This window comes from Oncorhynchus mykiss, chromosome 17, assembly GCF_057628025.1.
Source record: "Oncorhynchus mykiss isolate SJ-2025 chromosome 17, ASM5762802v1, whole genome shotgun sequence".
Lineage (NCBI taxonomy): Eukaryota > Metazoa > Chordata > Actinopteri > Salmoniformes > Salmonidae > Oncorhynchus > Oncorhynchus mykiss.
The window spans coordinates 58,455,130-58,474,080 of NC_143038.1; the positions used below are offsets into that span (position 1 = coordinate 58,455,130).

Below are 18,951 nucleotides of genomic sequence, written 5' to 3' on the forward strand. Positions count from 1 at the left end.
CATTTTATGCACTTGGCAGATGCTACACTGTATTACTAGTGCGCGCCAAGAGGAGGGGCGTGCGTTCCCTCATTTTAGGAGTACTGCATGTCGTCTATGGTTCAACTTGTGCATGGAATTATTAAGAACTGTTTACATTTTTGAATATACTTTTTTGAATAGGGTAGGCTATATTATTTGGGAAAATTCAGGCTCATGTAATGCTGTATTAGAATCAATAGGCCTATCGGTGGAGTGAAAAAGTAGGCTTACATGTTCAAGTCCGCGCGCCGTCAAGAGTTTGGCAATGCAGTCAGAGCCAAATGAGAGATTCGTGATCTATTTTCATTAGCTCAAACAGGTAAGTAAAATCTTAAAATGCTTTATATAATTTGAGATGAGTTTCCTCGTTCTCCCTCCTCACCCAGCTATACTGTGATTTAGACATCGAATGTATTCCATTTGGATTCAGAAGAAGGTTATATTCACACTGATATGATTTAATAATCTGAAATATAATCTACGCTTTTCTATGATAGATTCCCAGTAACTGGTCTACATTGGGTGTTTCAAACCTCCCACTGGGCACAGACGTCAATTCAACTTCTATTCGGCGTTGGTTCAATTTAATGTAGTTGAAATGACGCTGATTCAGCCAGGGAGTGTGTGTCAAGTGTGTTGTTTCTACTCCACTTGAAGGACAACATTCTTTCTGTTTATATTGTTTTTGTCAGTTTTAGAACTAGGTTGAGATATGCTGAAAACAAATAATATATATAATATTGTATTGACAACTACTGTATGTATTTACCTGGTTTTATGGAGGAATTGTGTACCTTAACTGTTCCATGATGATATACACATGGCATTTCCTGCAAGTCAGATAAACGTGTATTGCCTTATTGCTTGTTTAACAGGGCAGCGGTGAGAATTATAAACCTATTAATCACATCGCAGTTTAGTTGGATAGCTAATACATTAGTGCTGTTGGAGATGTTCCCAGGCAGACTCATGGCTCAGACAGTTGACCAAGCTGCATAGACAAAGTACTGTACTCCACTGTATTCATTGATACATATTGTAATGCTCTACTCTCCTAATGACATTTGTAGAAAGAACCTGAAAAGGCTAAGGTAATGCTATTTGTGACTTTTCAATTACCAAAACCAGATTACAATGCATCACAAGCCTACCTAAAAATGGCAATGAATGGAAACTCAATTTCAAACCTTTGGTTTATTAACCATGAGCATGCAGAAAGTCAATCAGTCCTATTAATATGTATACCCATGTCCCTTCTGGTTTTAAACACTAAACCTCAGTTGGTTTGACATGAAGTTGCAGGTGTTATAATGTAACATGTACACCAGTGCAATTCAATGAATTATTGATGTTGTATATTATTGATGTTGTATATTTCCAATTTTCAATCAAGTCTAAAGGCAAATTATTATAGGTATTTTTACTGTATCATGAAGATTATTATATACCGGTAGTTAACCTCCTTATAATTATTCTGTTGTTGAAATTGCACAACACGTTTTTGAGAAGCTCCCATGTTCATGTGGGACTTAGAAGGCACGTATTGTATGACCATCTTTCTCCCAGAAAGGCACGTAGTGGTTGTGACAGGAATGCAAAGTAGAGAGGCCCAGGTCCCTGAGTGCCACATTGCTATGATGTGTCCAGTTAAACATCAACCCAGGGGATCAGGCTCAATTAAAATGCACAATGTCCAGGGGACATGGAGTGCTTTGGTCAACTTCAGTACTAGCTGTAATTGATTAGCAATTATGTATTTCAACCCATTCATCATTTGAATGTAAAGACCTCTAGGGAAATTAAAACCTCCAGGGAGATTACTATTCTATTGAATTAGAAGAAGTCTGGATTATTGATCTGTATTGAGCTAGAAAGACAGAGGGTTTGAATTACTATAACCTTCGTATGAGAACATGGAACACATTGGGATAGATGCTTTTTTAAATTTCTAGGGCTTTTACATTATTAGGTTGTGAGGACAGAGGACAGAGCATGACATTTTTAGGCACTTTCTGAAATAATTCAGATCGTTAATTAAGAAAAGGTTTCACAGACACATACTGTGTAATACCAACACAGCTCTCTTTGGCTACCGGTATCTAAACATTTCCTATTAGGCTGTTATTTACTATGATTCAGCAGAAGCTTTTAACATTGGCTCTTTATCACCACACGTCTCTTCATCACTGTCTCTCTCATATTTGGCTTGACCAGAAAGTACTCAGCTCTTTGTTTTTTAGATAAAATCCCATTATTTTTACAGTTTAGGAGTCATATTGACTGCAATCTTGTGGACTGTCTGGGCGTCCTACTTTAATAATTCATATTTTTTAGTCTCCTCAGAGATCTGCAGCTGGTCTCAATAAGGATGACATTGTCCAACCATCAGACCTGGAGGTAACCCAAAGACGTCAGTGCTCCCTTCTCTCTGTGTCCCAGATTGGAGATGGTCCACTGGGCCACCCAGTGGTTGACATGTGTCTGGCTCCAGACTGTCCTGGCCTCCACGTTGGACACCTGTCCCTCCACAGCCCCTAGCCCTGTCAACTTCTCTGTGGCCTACACCATGCCCTTCTTCCAAACAAAAAGCCCCATCCAAAACATAGTGACCAACTCAATATACCAGGAAGTGTATGTTGCATCTCAGAATGTGGTCGAAGCTGTGAACATGAGTTTGGAGAAGGTGTGGGAGCTTCCTACAGGCCCTGTGGGCAGCCCTGAGTGTAAGATTTGCAATTTGTGTGATGTTGACAAGGATCCCAACTTCCTAGAGAACACTGACAATGAGGTATTGTTGTTGGATACGTTCTTTATGTATTTATATTCTTGTGGGAGTTCTCAATATGGTGTGTGCCATTTTCACCAACTTAAGACAGATGGACAAGCACCCAATAATAATTCTTCAAAATGTTTATTCAGAAAAGAATCTAACTCTGCTGCCTATTGCCCTGACTGCCTTGCCAGCCCGCTGGGCACCAAAGTCACCATGGTGGAGGAGGGGCAGACTGTATACTTTTTTGTGGCTGCCACTGTCAACGACAGTGTTACACAGAGATATGGCAGGAAGTCCATATCAGTGCGCCGACCATTGGCAACAGAAGATGGGTTCTACAGCGATGTGCGGGGACTGACCGTTCTGCCTAACCTGCGCAGGACCTACAACATTGAGTATGTCTACAGCTTCTTCACCCAGGAGTTTGTCTACTTCCTGTCCGTCCAGAGAGAGAGCCCTGACCAGGAGTTCTCCCCGTTTCAGACTCGGCTGGGCCGCCTACCGAGGAGCGAGTGGGAGATGAGAAGATACCGGGAGGTGGTTCTAGAGTGCCGTTTCGAACCCAAGCGGAGGAGGAAGAGGAACACGGTGAGCGGGAGCGAGGCCTTTAAGGATGTGGTTTACAATGTGGTGCAGGCAGCCCACTTTGGGAAGGCAGGCAGGGAGCTGGCAGATGAACTAGGGGCAGAGGAAGAGGATGACATCCTGTATGGAGTGTTCGCTGTCACAGATGACAACGGGGTCACAGAGCACGACTCAGCCCTCTGTGCCTTTCCCATGGACAACGTGAACAAGGCTATCGATGACGGGGTGGATGACTGCTGTAAGTCCGGCCCAGAACAGCTGTCCCGGGGACTGTGCCACTTCCAGGCCTGCGAGAGCTGTCCTCATGAGGTGAGTTCACCAGCCCACCTACTCAACACTCACACAGGTTTCTCCAGAGAGGTGTTGATAAATTGTGTTATATACTGTATGTATATTCCGTCTGTTCAGTATGTCTCCAAAATGCATATATAGCATGTAGTTTTTTGCTTACAGGCTTACTGCACTCTAATATTTGTGACAGACTGAGTAAACGTTAGTTTGGCTGCTTGAGCAGTACAGAGAGGAAGCCCAGATGCGTGCGTACATGCCTGGATGGACTGGTAAAATGGAGACTTGTCTGTGGAGTCAGTGAGAGTGGGTGATCCACTGATAACTATATAAAAAAAGTTTTACAAAAGTGTGAAACAGTGTAAAGGATAATGAGTGCACCAGGAGATAAGTGGGAGCTGTCTGTAGGACTGGAACATTCTGTACTCCTTTTATGGCAGTAATCCAGATTATTTTAACAGCTCTCATTCCTGTGTAGATGTAGATATAAGATCATTTGTATATTCTACAGTACATTTGGAAGGTATTCAGACCCCTTGACATATTCCATATTTTGTTACGTTACATCCTTATTCTACGAAAATTGTATTCTAAATTTTTTCAAATGTATACATTTATAAAAAATAATACCTTACATACAGTACCAGTCAAAAATGTGGACACACCTACTCATTCAAGGGTTTTTCTTTCTTTTTACTATTTTCTACTTCGTAGAATAATAGTGAAGACTTCAAAACTATGAAATAACACATATGGCATCATGTAGTAACCAAAAAAGTATCAAACAAATCAAAATATATTTTATATTTGAGATTATTCAAGGTAGCCACCCTTTGCCTTGATGACAGCTTTGCCCAGATGACACATCCATAAGGCTTAATCAAAATTCTTCTGTTGTCAGCTAATATTTTGTCTATTCAATTTAGTGAAAAGCATTGGTGTTTAGTATGAGGTTTTCAGCATGAAATATCCTTTATATATTTTGTACACAATTTTATTTATTTTACAATGTCAAAATGTATGTTTTGTCAATGTTTGGGCATCAAATCAGTGGCAGTTGTGATGTTTTTGTTTGGTTTATAATGCCATTGATGATTAGATGTGTTTTTTCAGTAAAAAGGCAATTTTCTCTTGAACCATATGGCCTATCTATTAAAAACTCAGGGACAATATGGACACTGATATAAAAAATGAATAGTATATATGAATATATATATATATTTTAAGTTATTCAAGTATAAATTACAAAATTTACCATAGATATAGATTTTCTGTTCATTACCAAAATACCTGAAGATTCTGGTAACTTTGGTAAACTAACGGTAGCTTTGCAACCCTACTTCTGACTCCTTAACTCCTCTAGGGAGCAATCAATTTGTCCGGAAGCTATTTTCTTAGGATGTATAACTGCTTTATGGAAAAAGGACACACCATTATTCCAACACAAGAAAACAGCTGAAAAGGAACAGGATTTTGGACAGAGGCCAATGTATTTGGGAGTTAGTTAGCTTTTAAACTTGTTTCCAGATATGTGTCTTTGAATAAATGTCTCATGGCACATGTACTTTAACAGTGCCTTTGGCAATGTTCTATTGTCAGTCAAATTAATTTTATGCCTCATTAATCTGGCAATTAAACAACATTTTTGATTGTCACGGTAAGGCCGAGACAACAAGAAGACACAGTGGCAGAATAAATTCATCCACACCTTTGTTTCATCACAAAACCGGAGAGCAACATCTGCCTGGTGAAGTCCACAAAACAAACAGTTACATGGTCAAGCAAGTTAATATTTCCAACATTTTCAGACTACTAAAAAACGATTGATTTAGAACCAGAGAGAGTTACTGCAAGTCACAAAGAAAACAGGAGCTGCCTCCACTAATTCCAGCAGCATTTCAACGTCAATATTTCCACATCATCAAATCACCTATGTTTAGTCTAATACAGTGACAACTAAGATACCAAAAAACGATTTAGCCCAATCAACGTAATCTAAATATGATATGGCTGTCCATGGTACTGATTAACATGTTGACTCACCCTGAAACGCCAATGCCATCGTCCTCTCTTTTATGACTCTGTCATACAGTACACACTTTTAGTTTTAGTTGTCCTAGGTTACCTGGTTAAAATGCTTGCTCGTTAGTCTAACTTCCTTTGATGGGCAATGACGCGCCAGGCCAGCTAGTTTAACATTAGCCTACTACCTCTAGCTACATATTGAACTTCCATCCTCTCAGGCCAGGGACACAATATATGAATTTATGGTTAGATCAGAATCACCATTATAATAATTTGCCAGTATGGAGAATTAAGTAAAACCACTAGTCCAAATCCCTATCTCGATCCATGGGTAATTTAGGAAAGGGACGATTTTAGCTAGCTAGTTAGCCACCGGAGGACAACGACACAATGAGATGCAATAATTAATTTTTTTTCTGTAAATTACGTTTGGCTTGTGATTGGTTTGAAGCCAAATCCAAACTGGCATCAGATAGAGTGCGTACACATACTGAGACAGAGGGGTGCTGTTTCGCTCAATCGGATGCTTTTCCAGGGAGATACATTCAGCCTCCTACAAACTGAAGGAAGCCTGGCCATGAACCTCCTTGAATGTGGAATGTTCCTGTAAGGCCATTGGAGAGTTTGACATTTAGCCACATTATGTGCATCAGATAACTATTGACTAAATTTAGAGGTTCCAATGATATTGAAGATGGTTGACAGCTTGAAATGTTGTCTTTGCCAGATTCATAAGTGAAGTATTATGCCAAATTAAGAACTTGCCAACAAACTCCTGTGCTCCACTATTAGTCACACTTGACATTAAATGGGTGGATGAACGAAAATCCTTCATTAGATTCTCATTCTGCAATACTGTAATTCTAGGTGAAGGCAACTGAGGCCACCTCTACCATGTTTTACAGTACTTTTCTGTTCCTGTGTGTTTTCACAATTCAGGGCAGGAGTGGCCTGCCAGCTGGAATTTACAGGAATCTGAAATCCTGGCCCCTCCCTCTCCAACAGTAGCTCATAGCTGATACCAATAACCCTGCTTCTCACAAGAACAACTACACTTCCTTTTAGTGTCATTACCTGTTGTGTAGTAGGCATTATTGAAGTGGATATATTTTGTTATGTGGTCAGATGACTTGAAAACAGAGCCCTTTGGCCACACATACCAGTGGTGGTTTGGTGTCGAAAAACAGATGCATATGCAGAAAATAACCTCATACCTACTGCAAAATATGGTGTTTTGGGATTATTTTGCTTTCACTGGTTCTGGGGGCCTTGTTAAGGTCAATTGCATCAAGAACTTTTCCAAGTACCAGGACATTTTTGTCAAAAACCTAGTTATCTCTGCCAGGAGGCTGAAACTTGGCCACAAGTGGATTTTCCAGCAAGAGAAATAACCCCAAACACACAACAAAATCTACAAAGGAATGGTAAATTGACCACAAATCAACATTTTGCAATGACCATCTCAGTTTCTGGACTTGAACCCCATTGAAAACCTGTAGTTTGAATTGAAGAGGGTAGTCCTTAATCGCACACTAAGAATATCAAGGATCTGGAAAGATGGAGGAATGGTCTCTCTGTATGGAGGAATGGTCTAGGATCCCTCCCAATGTGTTCTCCAATCTCATAAAACATTTGACAAAAATCCTCGCATGCGGAGGTTATTAGTTGTCAAACAAAACCTCTGACCAATTGTATTAGTATTAAAATGTAAATAATTAAAATAATAAAATGTATAAAAATGTTTGCTCATCTTTATCAAGGGTGCCAATAATTTGGGACCCGAGTGTATAATTTGAAGTCTGTTTCAGTGTACTATTACTGGCCCATTGCATTGAGTGCTTACTGTTGTCTGGTTATTGCCTCACTGTCTGCCCTCTACCTCCAGCACACCCAGATGTTGTGAAACCATGGAAATAAACCCACCTTAACCAATCTTTTCCTAGTACAGTATTGTGGGAGAAAACACCTTTTTTTACAAGTTCCCGAGACAGTCAGAAAAAACACTCTGATCATACGACATATTCAATTTTGTGTCAGTAGTACAGATACTGATTCCCAAACACCACTGCTTGTGTTGCATATACTGTTCCTTAGCTATATCCTTCTTCTTCTAGTTTTTGATTCAACTGCCTTTTTGGAGAATTGTTAATTTGCACAACAGCTTGTGTGCATATTCTTGACTGTTATAACTTGAAATCTGAGACAATGATTGCTTCGTTATCATGTTATTTGTACCTCTTTAGATGGATCGAATAATAGGTTTAATTGTACCACGTCAGAGTGATCACTAGAATATAGTAGCGCTATGAATCACTGTGGCCTCTGAGGCCAGACACGATTGTGGTTTTCTGATCCCATGAGGAAGTTGGGCAAAATGAGTCAATAATGATGCACAGACTACAACTGACATAATAATAGCATCAGAACTGTGGAGCAACTCACTGGTCGGCGTGCTCTCAAAGTGTTCCCTTCTAAAGCGTTACAACTTTTTCTTCCTTGTTCACTTGGCATCAGAAAAGCTGCTCATCTAGTTCCTTGTTCCTAGAACTTTCATGCCACATTTGTTTACAAAACAACAGCAGTAGGCTGTAGTGCCTCAAGGCCTGATGTCAAGTACCCTCATATACTGCCCGACGTTTACTAAAGCACTTTAGCCAACAGGTTGGAGCTGGAGGGCTTTTGTTACAAAATGTGAACACAATTTGTACATGCATCAAGATAATTATTTTTTTGCTTTCTGTTATTTACACTCTTAGAAAAAAGGATTGCAAAAGTATTCTCCTGGCCCTACTAAAAATGTACATTGTCTCCCTATCTACTATGGCCTATCTCCCTGTTACTAGAGCATGGAGAACAATGCCACCTGCAGGGACCACCCCAGCATGGTGTCTAAGCCTTATTACAGAGTGGACCTCTTCAACAAGCAGATGAATGATGTCCTGCTCACCTCACTGCTGGTCACCACCATTGAGAACAAGACCGTGGCACACATTGGCACCTCCACTGGACGGCTCCTGCAGGTATGGAGGGGGACAGAGAGCTCACAATAGTGTGTGATCCTGATCCATTTGATCTAATGAATGAAAAATGTGAACACAGTCCAGCCCTTCTTTGATAGATTACTAACTATCTGCTCTGTCTCTTTGTCAGCTTGTTTTGAGAAGATCAAGCCCTACTATCTTTGCTAATTACACCTTGGTAGAGAACCAGAGGGTCTCCTCCATTGCTGCTGTGTACTCGTCAGAATCTCTACTGTTTGTGGTTGGAGACAAGGTATGGAAAAGCCTGTTCAAAATATGTTACAGTTAGTTAATACACTGTACACAGTAATCAAAGTGACTCTTTGATTTGATCAAAGTTAATCAAATCTCTCTCTTTGGCTGTTAGGTGATCCAGGTGCCTCAGAGGGGGCCAGGCTGCCAGCACTTCATGACCTGTGCAATGTGCCTGATGGCCCCTGAGTTCATGGGCTGTGGCTGGTGCTCTGGAGTGTGCTCTTGGAAGGAGGAGTGCAGTGGCCGCTGGAGGAATGAGTCTTGCCCCCCTGGTATCACCGGGGTGAGAAGAACTGGGGAGAGGGATGTGTTTGTTTAATGCAGTTTAGATTGGAGCAATTAGCTTCCCACCAATACCATTGTTGTTAATGCTGGCTAGAAATGTCATTAGTCATATGCATGTTTGGTTATCATAAAGATATGTTTGAGATTGTCCATATTCACAGATTACCTGAGCATAACGTGACCATAACTTTGTATTTGTATGTGGTTATTATGCTAAGTTGTAATTGTTGGTCATATGCTGAGTCTGTTTGTTCCTGTTTGGTTTAGTTCTTCCCCAAGATGGCTCCCCCTGATGGTCAGTCAGAGCTGACTCTGTGTGGCTGGGAGTTCCAGTCTCCCCTGAGGCCTGCCATCAGCTCCAGAACCCACCTGGTCAGACTGGGACAGACAGCCTGTGCTGTGCTGCCACTGAAGAGCAACAACACACAGTAGGCTTTTTCACACTTTATTGTTCTTCGCCCAGGACAAAGACTGGCCCTGGATTAACTTAGCCTGTTTTCACACAAGCAGGATTAATGAAACCAAATGTCACTTTTCTGGAGTAGCAAATTCAAATGAGGTAACAGTAGAACTCTGTGATTGGCTAGCCCCGAAAAGTCGGTGCTAATCCTCCTCCAAAGCAGGGCCAGCTAGTCCTGGGCCAAGGGTGGTGCTAGCCCAATTTAGAATGTTTAAGTGTGGATACTCTCTTAGCCCTGGACTAAGTTTGAACTCTCTCAGTGAGTACCACTCACAATGGCAGAAATACACAGTGAATCATATTAGACATATTGACTTAAACTGAGTATACCAAACATTAGGAACACTTTCCTAATATTGAGTTGCATCCCCACTTTTGCCCTCAGAACAGCCTCAATTCATTGGGGCATGGACTCCACAAGGTGTTGAAAGCATTCCAAAGGGATGTAGGCCCATGTTGACTCCAATGCTTCCCACTGTTGTGTCAAGTTGGCTGGATGTCCTTTGGGTGGCGGACCATTCTTGATACACACAGGAAACTGTTGAATCTGAAAAACCCAGCAGCATTGCAGGTCTTCACCCTCTGAATGACACACATACATAATCCATCTCTCAATTGTCTTAAGGCTTAATCTACACTGATTGAAGTGGATTTAACAATTGACATCAATAAGGGATCATAGTTTTCACCTGGATTCACCTGATCAGTCTATGTCATGGAAAGAGCAGGTGTTTTTAATGTTTTGTTTACTCAGTGTATACAGTAGGTTTATTATATGTAGGTAGGTTTTACTCAACTAGAAATGCAACATAGATGTTAATAAAACTGAAATGTATTCATGTCTCGTGGTGATTTCTGATGCATCAATGTTAATTTGACACCGACATGTTGATGAGCCTGTTCTTGTGCCGCTCCTTAGCCTGGTGTGTAAGATTCGCTCTGGGGCCATTGAACTGTCCAAACCAGTTAACATCACTGTAGAGGTGCAAGAGGGGAAGGTGGAGGGCCGCTACTCCATCGACGGGAACGCGGAGATGCCAGGATTTACCTTTGTGGTAATTTGAACCTACCGTTGATTTAACTGCTTAGTTGTAGTTGGGTGATTCATTTGATTATGCCTCTGTTAATAATAAAATATATTATTGCATGTAATAGAAACATATTGTGAATATCAAGTGAGTTTGGAAGTATCCTCTGTTGTACATACAAAGTCACCATCACATTATCAGCAATACTTGATGAATGGCCTTTAGATTAAATTGGGGACATTTTGCTCCCTCTGGCAGATTCCCAACATCACAGAGATCCAGCCCAACTATGGGCCACGTGTTGGGGGAACTCTGATCACTGTGACTGGGCCTCACCTGGACGCTGGGAAGACCAGAAGGGTCACTCTGAATGGAGAGCCCTGCCCAATCACCAGGTGGGCAGATGCAGTTACTGGTTATGTTATTATGTCTCTCTTGTGATGTTTTCACCCAAAGTCTGTTTTCTCTAACCTGGACTTCTAAAATACCTGACTGTACACTCTTAGAAAAAAAGGTTCCAAAATTGTTCTTCCACTGTTCCCATAGGATAATCCTTTTTGGTTCCAGGTAGAACCTTTTTTGGTTTCATGTAGAACTCTTTTGTGTTCCATGTAGAACCCTCTGTGGAAAGCATTCTACATGGAACCCAAAAGGATTCTACCTGAAACCAAAAATGGTTCTTCAAAGGGTTCTCCTATGGGGACAGCTGAAAAACCCTTTTAGGTTCTAGATAGCACATTTTTTCTATGAGTTTATGACATAATTCACTGTCTACTATTTACCTGTGAGAGCCGCATGCTTGTCCCAGCATTTGTTTGTACAGTAATGTCAGTATTGGAAACTGATTTCGATCTGACTGTGCTCAGACTACTTATTATTATTTATTTTTTTACCTTTAAACCTTTCAATTACAGGGAGTGAATGAAAAACTAGTTGTTTTGATGACTAACTCACTGTGGGGGAAATATATATATAGATATTTTTTTTCAAAAAGTCTACCAGTATATCTTTTAAATTGTCTGTTAAACTTTTTAATGTGTCAGATGTGAAAGCCACATGTAGAGTGAGGTGAACCTACATCCTATAGTATTGCCTGTAGGAGCACTAACCCTGGACTTTCTCTCTACTCCACCGGTCTCCAGTGTCACAGCGCCCAGAGGGAACATGTCCTCCATCATCTGTCTGTCTCAGCCCATCTCGGAGGTGAGGGACGTCCCCCTCAGTGTGTTCATAGACAAGTCCCCCGTCCTCACCACCAAGGTCTTCTACTACAAAGAGAACCCCGAGGTCACAGCCGTCCTCCCAGACTGTAGTTTTGACAGGTAGGCCAAGCCAGTGAGGCTTCTTCACTATATCGAATGACCCGTCTCAACGATCAGTGTTACCATCTCAACCATGAGACAAGGTTGAACGATCTAAGCCCTGCTGCTGGGTCTCTGTAGAATCTGTTATGTTATCGTCTCTCCACTCTCCAGGGGGTCAAAGATAATCATTGAGGGGAAGAACTTGGACTCTGTATACAGGACCATCATCCGCTTTAGGCCCAATGAGAGCCACCTGAAGCCTGTCACCAGAGTAAGATCTCGTTGTAAGATTATACTACCACATACTGTGTACATGATAGAGATGAAAACATGTTTTATCTCTATAGTATACATAATATAATCATATTCATACAGCTATTTTTTATAATTCCCTCCAGGAGTGCACAGGCAAGTCGTTGCCCACACGGATGGAGTGCATAACCCCCGCTTTCCCCCGGGAAGAGACAGAGGAAGGGGAGCTCTCCTTTGATATGGATGGAGCTGTTGGACTGTGGAATGGAGAGTTCTCCTACCACCCCTATGGCGAGCCAATACCCTTTGAAACTGACGGCCATGTACTTAGGCTGTATGCTGGACAAGATGAAGTGTCACTACATGTAAGTGCAACAGTGCCATAACAACAAAATGTTAATGGTGTCATGTCTATTTGACTGCAACTTACTGTCAGAAGGAGTAAGAATACTGTTTTTATTGCTTACATACGGTTTAAACCTTTTCAAGAAGAAAAACTCAGAACTCTTTTTTTCTCCACCCTCACAGCACCAGAAACTGAATCTTGTGAGTTCCTGCATGACAATCACTATGACAGTGGGAGGAGTGGATTGTGACGCGAAAGTTCTGGACAATGAAATCACCTGCAGGATCCCTAGAAACGTAACCATCAGTGGACTGCCTGTGAAGGTAAGTTAGTAACTGGAAACTATGTTGTCCATTCAACATTAGAGTATGTCAACAGCTTTACATAGATTCAAGCAATAAACATCCTACTATTGGGTTTTCCCTAAATATGTGTTTAAGTGAGGAAAACCAGACAGTAGTCTGTCAGCAGTCTTGATCTGACCCACTGTCTATCCTCCCCCAGATTTCCATCAATGGGCAGGTTCACAACGTTGGGACAGTGGTCCTGGTCAGTAACCACTACATGGTGGGCATCGTACTGGGGATACTGGGGGCCCTGGTGGCGGGGGCCGTGCTGGCCTTTGTAGTCATGAAGCACCTGAGGAAGCAGAAGAAAGGTGGGTTTCCATGTCTGTCTGGACTTTAATCAGGCCATCTTACACAACCCCAATGGTTGTGAGGATGTCTTATGCAACTGGTTTCAGTAGGACATCCACAGCCGTGCACAGTGACAGCGGTAGCTAACATTGTCTTGTTGACTTTTGATGCGGTTCCCTACTCCCTTGGTTTATGATTGAAAACTCATTTCCAGCCTCTCAGGTGGAGACCCGTTTGGCTCATAACCACAACCGCCCCGGCAGCAGTAGTGTGGAACTGTCACCTGTAGGGGACTACAGAAGAGGTGAGACTGTAATTGGCTAATATCATATTTTATGTAGGGAATCTATCAATCCATTTAGTCTCGTTCAATTTCTATTCTTAGGTTTCAACAACAGTGGTTGAAATCTACACATACTTACATAAATTAATTATCTACACATGCTGAAGGAACTCTACTGACCTTGCCCCTCACCACTCTAGTAGTCCTGCCTCAGAGGCCAAGTTCGGCTCTGGGAAGCCCAGTGGTGTTCCCCAGCCCGGCCTATGCTGCAGGCAGCATGGACCCCACCCTCACCCCCCTCATGCCCCCTGAGAAGATCTCCATCTCCAGCTTTAGACCAGAGCTCCTGGAGGAGGTGAAGGACGTGCTGATCCCAGCAGACATGCTCATCGTCCAGCACCACCAGATCATCGGCAAGGGTCAGTCTCATTACAGTGTGTACAGCACACAGAGTGCTTTTTAATCAACTGCACATAGGCTACTACTCACATACCACCTTGACTGATGGATAGAGGGTGTTATTATAGCATATAAATCAGCTATTTTAAAGTTCATGGATCATAATAGGGACTCACACCGATGACGTGATATACAGTATGTCGTTGAATTTTGTTTCTGATGATAATAATGTTCTCTTATCTCACCAGGTCATTTTGGCACAGTTTACCATGGCTACTTCACAGACCATAACAACAGAGAAATCCACTGTGCAGTCAAGTCATTGAACAGTGAGCACCTCCTCCCTGATTCACAATGTTCTAGATCTGAACCAGGTGGACTGAGTATTAGTCACCTGTACATGTGACCAGCTGGGTAAACATGGAACAACCCTGCTCATACGCAGGAATAATTAAAAATGTACACTAGGTTTAATGTGGTTTGTTTAGGGTTTTTAAGCTTTATCTGTAAATGTTGACTGTTCATAAGCAGTTTTTACGTTCATTTATGTGTGTGCCCTGCATATGAGCATGCATTTGTGTGTGCGTGTGTTGTGCATGTGTCGTGCATGTGTGTGTGTGTGTGCCATATCAGGGATAACAGATGTAGAAGAGGTAGAGCAGTTTCTGAAGGAGGGCATCTTGATGAAGGGGTTCCATCACACCAATGTTCTCTCTCTGCTGGGCATCCTGTTGCCTCAGGAGGGGCTCCCCCTGGTGGTACTACCTTATATGAAGCACGGGGACCTCCGCCACTTCATACGCTGTGAGAAAAGGGTGAGGAAGCCGGCGCCAAACAGTAGCTACAATACAATGTTCACTTTTATCAGCATACAAGGGATCTCCTTAACACCTCAGTGATATATCTCAAGGCTTATGTGACCGACATCTTTATTGTGTGGTATTGATTCTTCCTATAGAACCCCACGGTGAAAGACCTGATTGGCTTTGGGCTTCAGGTTGCCAAGGGGATGGAGTACTTAGCACATATGAAGTTTGTGCACAGAGACCTCGCAGCACGCAACTGCATGTAAGTCAGGGTTGAGCAGTCACTTCAGTTCTCTGTGACTGGGGCTAGTCACCACTTTAAACTATACATTAGTCCTGACATAAGCAAACTGGTTTTATTTTACTTAGCAATGCTACTGTACTATAGTTGCAGGCTTGCTTTCACAGATCACCAATCTGTGACCCTTATGTTTGCCCTTACTGTGCAGGCTGGATGAGTCGTACACAGTGAAGGTGGCAGACTTCGGCATGGCCAGGGATGTGTTCGATAAGGAGTACTACAGTGTTCAGGACCACAGGAAGGCCAAGCTACCAGTCAAATGGATGGCCATTGAGAGCCTACAGACACAGAAATTCACTGCCAAGTCAGACGTAGTAAGTGAAGGAATTACTTTCTGATAACATAATAAGAATTAGGCAGCAGTTGTGGAATTAGGACTGGCTATTAATTACAGTGTTACTACACAGCAATAAGAGCAACTTTATATTACACTCAAATCATTTCTCACCATGCTAACTTTCATCATGACCTCCTATTACAGTGGTCCTTTGGGGTTTTGATATGGGAGATGTTAACCAGAGGAGCAAGCCCCTACCCAGAGGTGGACCCCTATGACATCACACATTACCTGCTGAAAGGCAGGAGACTCCCCCAACCACAGTTCTGTCCTGACCCTTTGTAAGTAGTGGTAATGATAGCCTAGATAACAGTTCATTTTGTTGAAAATACTTCATAGTAGAACTCAAAAGAAAAAAATAAGCCCTTTTCAAAGTAAACAAATGATATGTCTATAGTAAATATGGTTAGACAGTAACATAGATGCTTTAAAAAATCTGAAGGTTTTGGATGAATTTCCCACCTCTACAGTTGCAACAAAGAGAACCAGGAAAGTATAGCCAGTAATTAAAGGATGTGGGAAAGGTTAACCTGCAGTGTTAAACCTGTAAATGTCCACCACACACATATCCAAATATTGTTAAGCAATGTCGTCTGGGAGTTAATGATCATCAATATGCTTCACTTGAAAGATATCCTTAAACGCGCCCATACGCACACACATTTACTGGTATGAGATTACATCTGAACGTCAATGTTTTTCCATGTGTTCTCATCCCATTATCAATGATACATCCTACAGTCTAATCTAATGTGTCCCTTCTCCCAGTGAAAAATAGGAAGTGTTGAAATACAGATTAACAATTGACAGAACAACAGTTGAGTAGGATAGCAAAACATAATGGCTGACTTTTCTGTGTGGGGAAAAAACACATAAAATATGTAAAGGCTATAAATCGTCTCCATATCGCTTTTGCTTAGTCATTTCGGTCCGTAAATTGAAATAAGTACATAGCCTGTACAATATTGTTTTATTTCAGTTAAGCAATTTGTACACTACCGTTCAAAAGTTTGGGGTCACTTAGAAATTTCCTTGTTTTCCATGAAAACATACATGAAATGAGTTGCAAAATTAATAGGAAATATAGTCAAGACATTGACAAGGTTATACATAACTGTGTCCTTCAAACTTTGCTTTCGTCAAAGAATCCTCCATTTGCAGTAATTACAGCCTTGCAGACCTTTGGCATTCTAGTTGTCAATTTGTTGAGGTAATCTGAAGAGAGTTCACCCCATGCTTCCTGAAGCACCTTCCACAAGTTGGATTGGCTTGATGGGCACTTCTTACAGTCATGCTGCTCCCACAACAATTCAATAGGGTTGAGATCCGGTGACTGTGCTGGCCACTCCATTATAGACAGAATACCAGCTGACTGCTTCATCCCTAAATAGTTATTGCATAGTTTGGAGCTGTGCTTTGGGTCATTGTCCTGTTGTAGGAGGAAATTGGCTCCAATTAAGCGCTGTCCACGGTATGGCATGGCGTTGCAAAATGGAGTGCCTTCCTTCTTCAAGATCCCTTTTACCCTGTATATATCTCCCACTTACCACCACCAAAGCACCCCCAGACCATCACATTGCCTCTACCATGCTTGACAGATGGCGTCAAGCCCGCCTCCAGCATCTTTTCATTTTTTCTGCATCTCACAAATGTTCTTCTTTGTGATCCAAACACCTCAAACTTAGATTAGTCCCTGTAGATACTTTTTTCCAATCTTCCTCTGCCCAGTGTCTGTGTTCTTTTGCCCATCTTAATTCTTTCTTTTTATTGGCCAGTCTGAGATATGGCTTTTTCTTTGAAACTCTGCCTAGGCCAGCATCCCGGAGTCGCCTCCTCACTGTTGACGTTGAGACTGATGTTTTGCGGGTATTATTTAATGAAACTGCCAGTTGAGAACTTGTGAGGCATCTGTTTCTCAAACTAGACACTCTAATGTACTTGCTCATTTGTGCACCTGGGCCTCCCGGGGCCTTTCTCTTTCTATTCTGGTTAGAGCCAGTTTGCGCTGTTCTGTGAAGGGAGTAGTACGCAGCGTTGTACGACATCTTCAGTTTCTTGGCAATTTCTCACATGGAATAGCTTTCATTTCTCAGAACAAGAATAGACTGACGAGTTTCAGAAGGAAGGACTTTGTTTCTGGCCATTTTGAGCCTGTAATCGAACCCACAAATGCTGATGCTCCAGATACTCAACTAGTCTTAAGAAGGCTTTATTGCTTCTTTAATCAGAACAACAGTTTTCAGCTCTGCTAACATAATTGCAAAAGGGTTTTCTATTGATTAATTAGCCTTTTAAAATGATAAACTTGAATTAGCTAACACAACATGCTATTGGAACACAGGTGTGATTGTTGCTGATAATGGGCCTCTGTACGCCTATGTAGATATTCCATAAAAAATCTGACGTTTCCAGCTACCATAGTCATTTACAACATTAACAATGTCTACACTGTATTTCTGATCAATTTGATGTTGTTTTAATGGACAAAAACAAGGACATTCCAAACTTTTGAATGGTAATGTATGACTTGTACTTCTATTGTTAGAAGAAAGCCCCATAGTATGTTCTATATGGAACTCTCTCCAGGTATGCCATCATGCTGCAGTGCTGGGACCCAGACCCAGAGATGAGACCCAGCTTCGCAACGCTGGTGTCTGCTGTCCTGACCATCCTGTCTGGCCTTGAGGGGGAGCACTACATCAGCCTCAAGGTCACCTACGTCAATCTGGACCAGCCACGCCCCTACCCTGCCCTCACAGAGTCCGCAGATGAGTGTGATTCCACAGACACTGAAGACACACGCTCAATGTCCTCCTGATGTCACATCAGGACAGGTACATGTAATACAGTATGGCTTGGTGCTATGAGCACAAGGGGCTCAGTTAGAAAGTCAAACTAAAGGTCGTCGTTTATCCTGGAGAAAATGACTTGTCTTTTACTACCTAGTGTTGAAAGTGTAGGGACTTAAATGGTCCTCCCCCATTCACATTATAGTATATTACCTGGGAAAGCTTTTGGTAAATAATAACGGATGTAATGTCTATATGTTTTCTCTTAATTTTTTTGAGATGTAGTAATTATACTGTATATTTTGGATCATAATTTTACCAAACAAAATGTACCCTAATGTTTTAACAGTGATCTGTTATTATTCTGTTACTTTTATTTTATGCACAATGTGTTTTAGATAGTGTAATAAATTAACATATTTATTTGTTTATATACTCTTGTTCCTGTGAGATTTTAGTAAAATGGCTCATTTATGTAAAATTCCAATATGATAAGAAATTAATTTATGTAATTTAAGTTTTAACATTTTCTACATTAGCTTCTTCCCATGTGGTGGTTTCACCCATTGTCACTGTCTGTCTCATCAGAGACAACTGACACTTGTGTAAACTGTCACTGGTAAATATGCAGCTGGGATATGCAAAAAACACATTTCCAATTCACACGTGTATAAATAAACGTGTACATATAATATAAGTATAAGCATATAATACAAATATAAGCACCCACCAAATTCTATATATTTTTTTATGAGT

The 18,951-nt window shown here is 41.4% G+C and overlaps 1 protein-coding gene across 1 annotated transcript; it reads left to right on the forward strand.

The window, feature by feature from the left end:
- Window positions 1–29: 29 nt before the first annotated feature.
- On the forward strand, window positions 30–18,628 carry mst1rb (macrophage stimulating 1 receptor b). Its single transcript, XM_021569767.3, has 21 exons — window positions 30–340; window positions 2,356–3,688; window positions 8,536–8,712; window positions 8,843–8,965; window positions 9,080–9,250; window positions 9,520–9,680; window positions 10,632–10,767; window positions 10,999–11,135; window positions 11,883–12,062; window positions 12,216–12,315; window positions 12,443–12,661; window positions 12,825–12,965; window positions 13,147–13,300; window positions 13,495–13,584; window positions 13,764–13,982; window positions 14,211–14,291; window positions 14,596–14,777; window positions 14,921–15,030; window positions 15,218–15,383; window positions 15,551–15,687; window positions 17,993–18,628. The coding sequence occupies exons 2-21, from the start codon at window positions 2,468–2,470 to the stop codon at window positions 18,222–18,224; spliced, it is 4,137 nt and encodes a 1,378-aa protein (XP_021425442.2). The 5' UTR covers window positions 30–340; window positions 2,356–2,467; the 3' UTR covers window positions 18,225–18,628.
- The last annotated feature ends 323 nt before the right edge of the window (window positions 18,629–18,951 follow it).

Bases quoted from the DNA above. Each gene is read 5' to 3' on its own strand.
- mst1rb (XM_021569767.3), top strand. From the start codon at position 2,468: ATGGTCCACTGGGCCACCCAGTGGTTGACATGTGTCTGGCTCCAGACT. The intron at 13,983-14,210 runs GTCAGTCTCATT...TTATCTCACCAG, and splicing joins CCACCAGATCATCGGCAAGG to GTCATTTTGGCACAGTTTAC. The intron at 15,688-17,992 runs GTAAGTAGTGGT...AACTCTCTCCAG, and splicing joins CAGTTCTGTCCTGACCCTTT to GTATGCCATCATGCTGCAGT.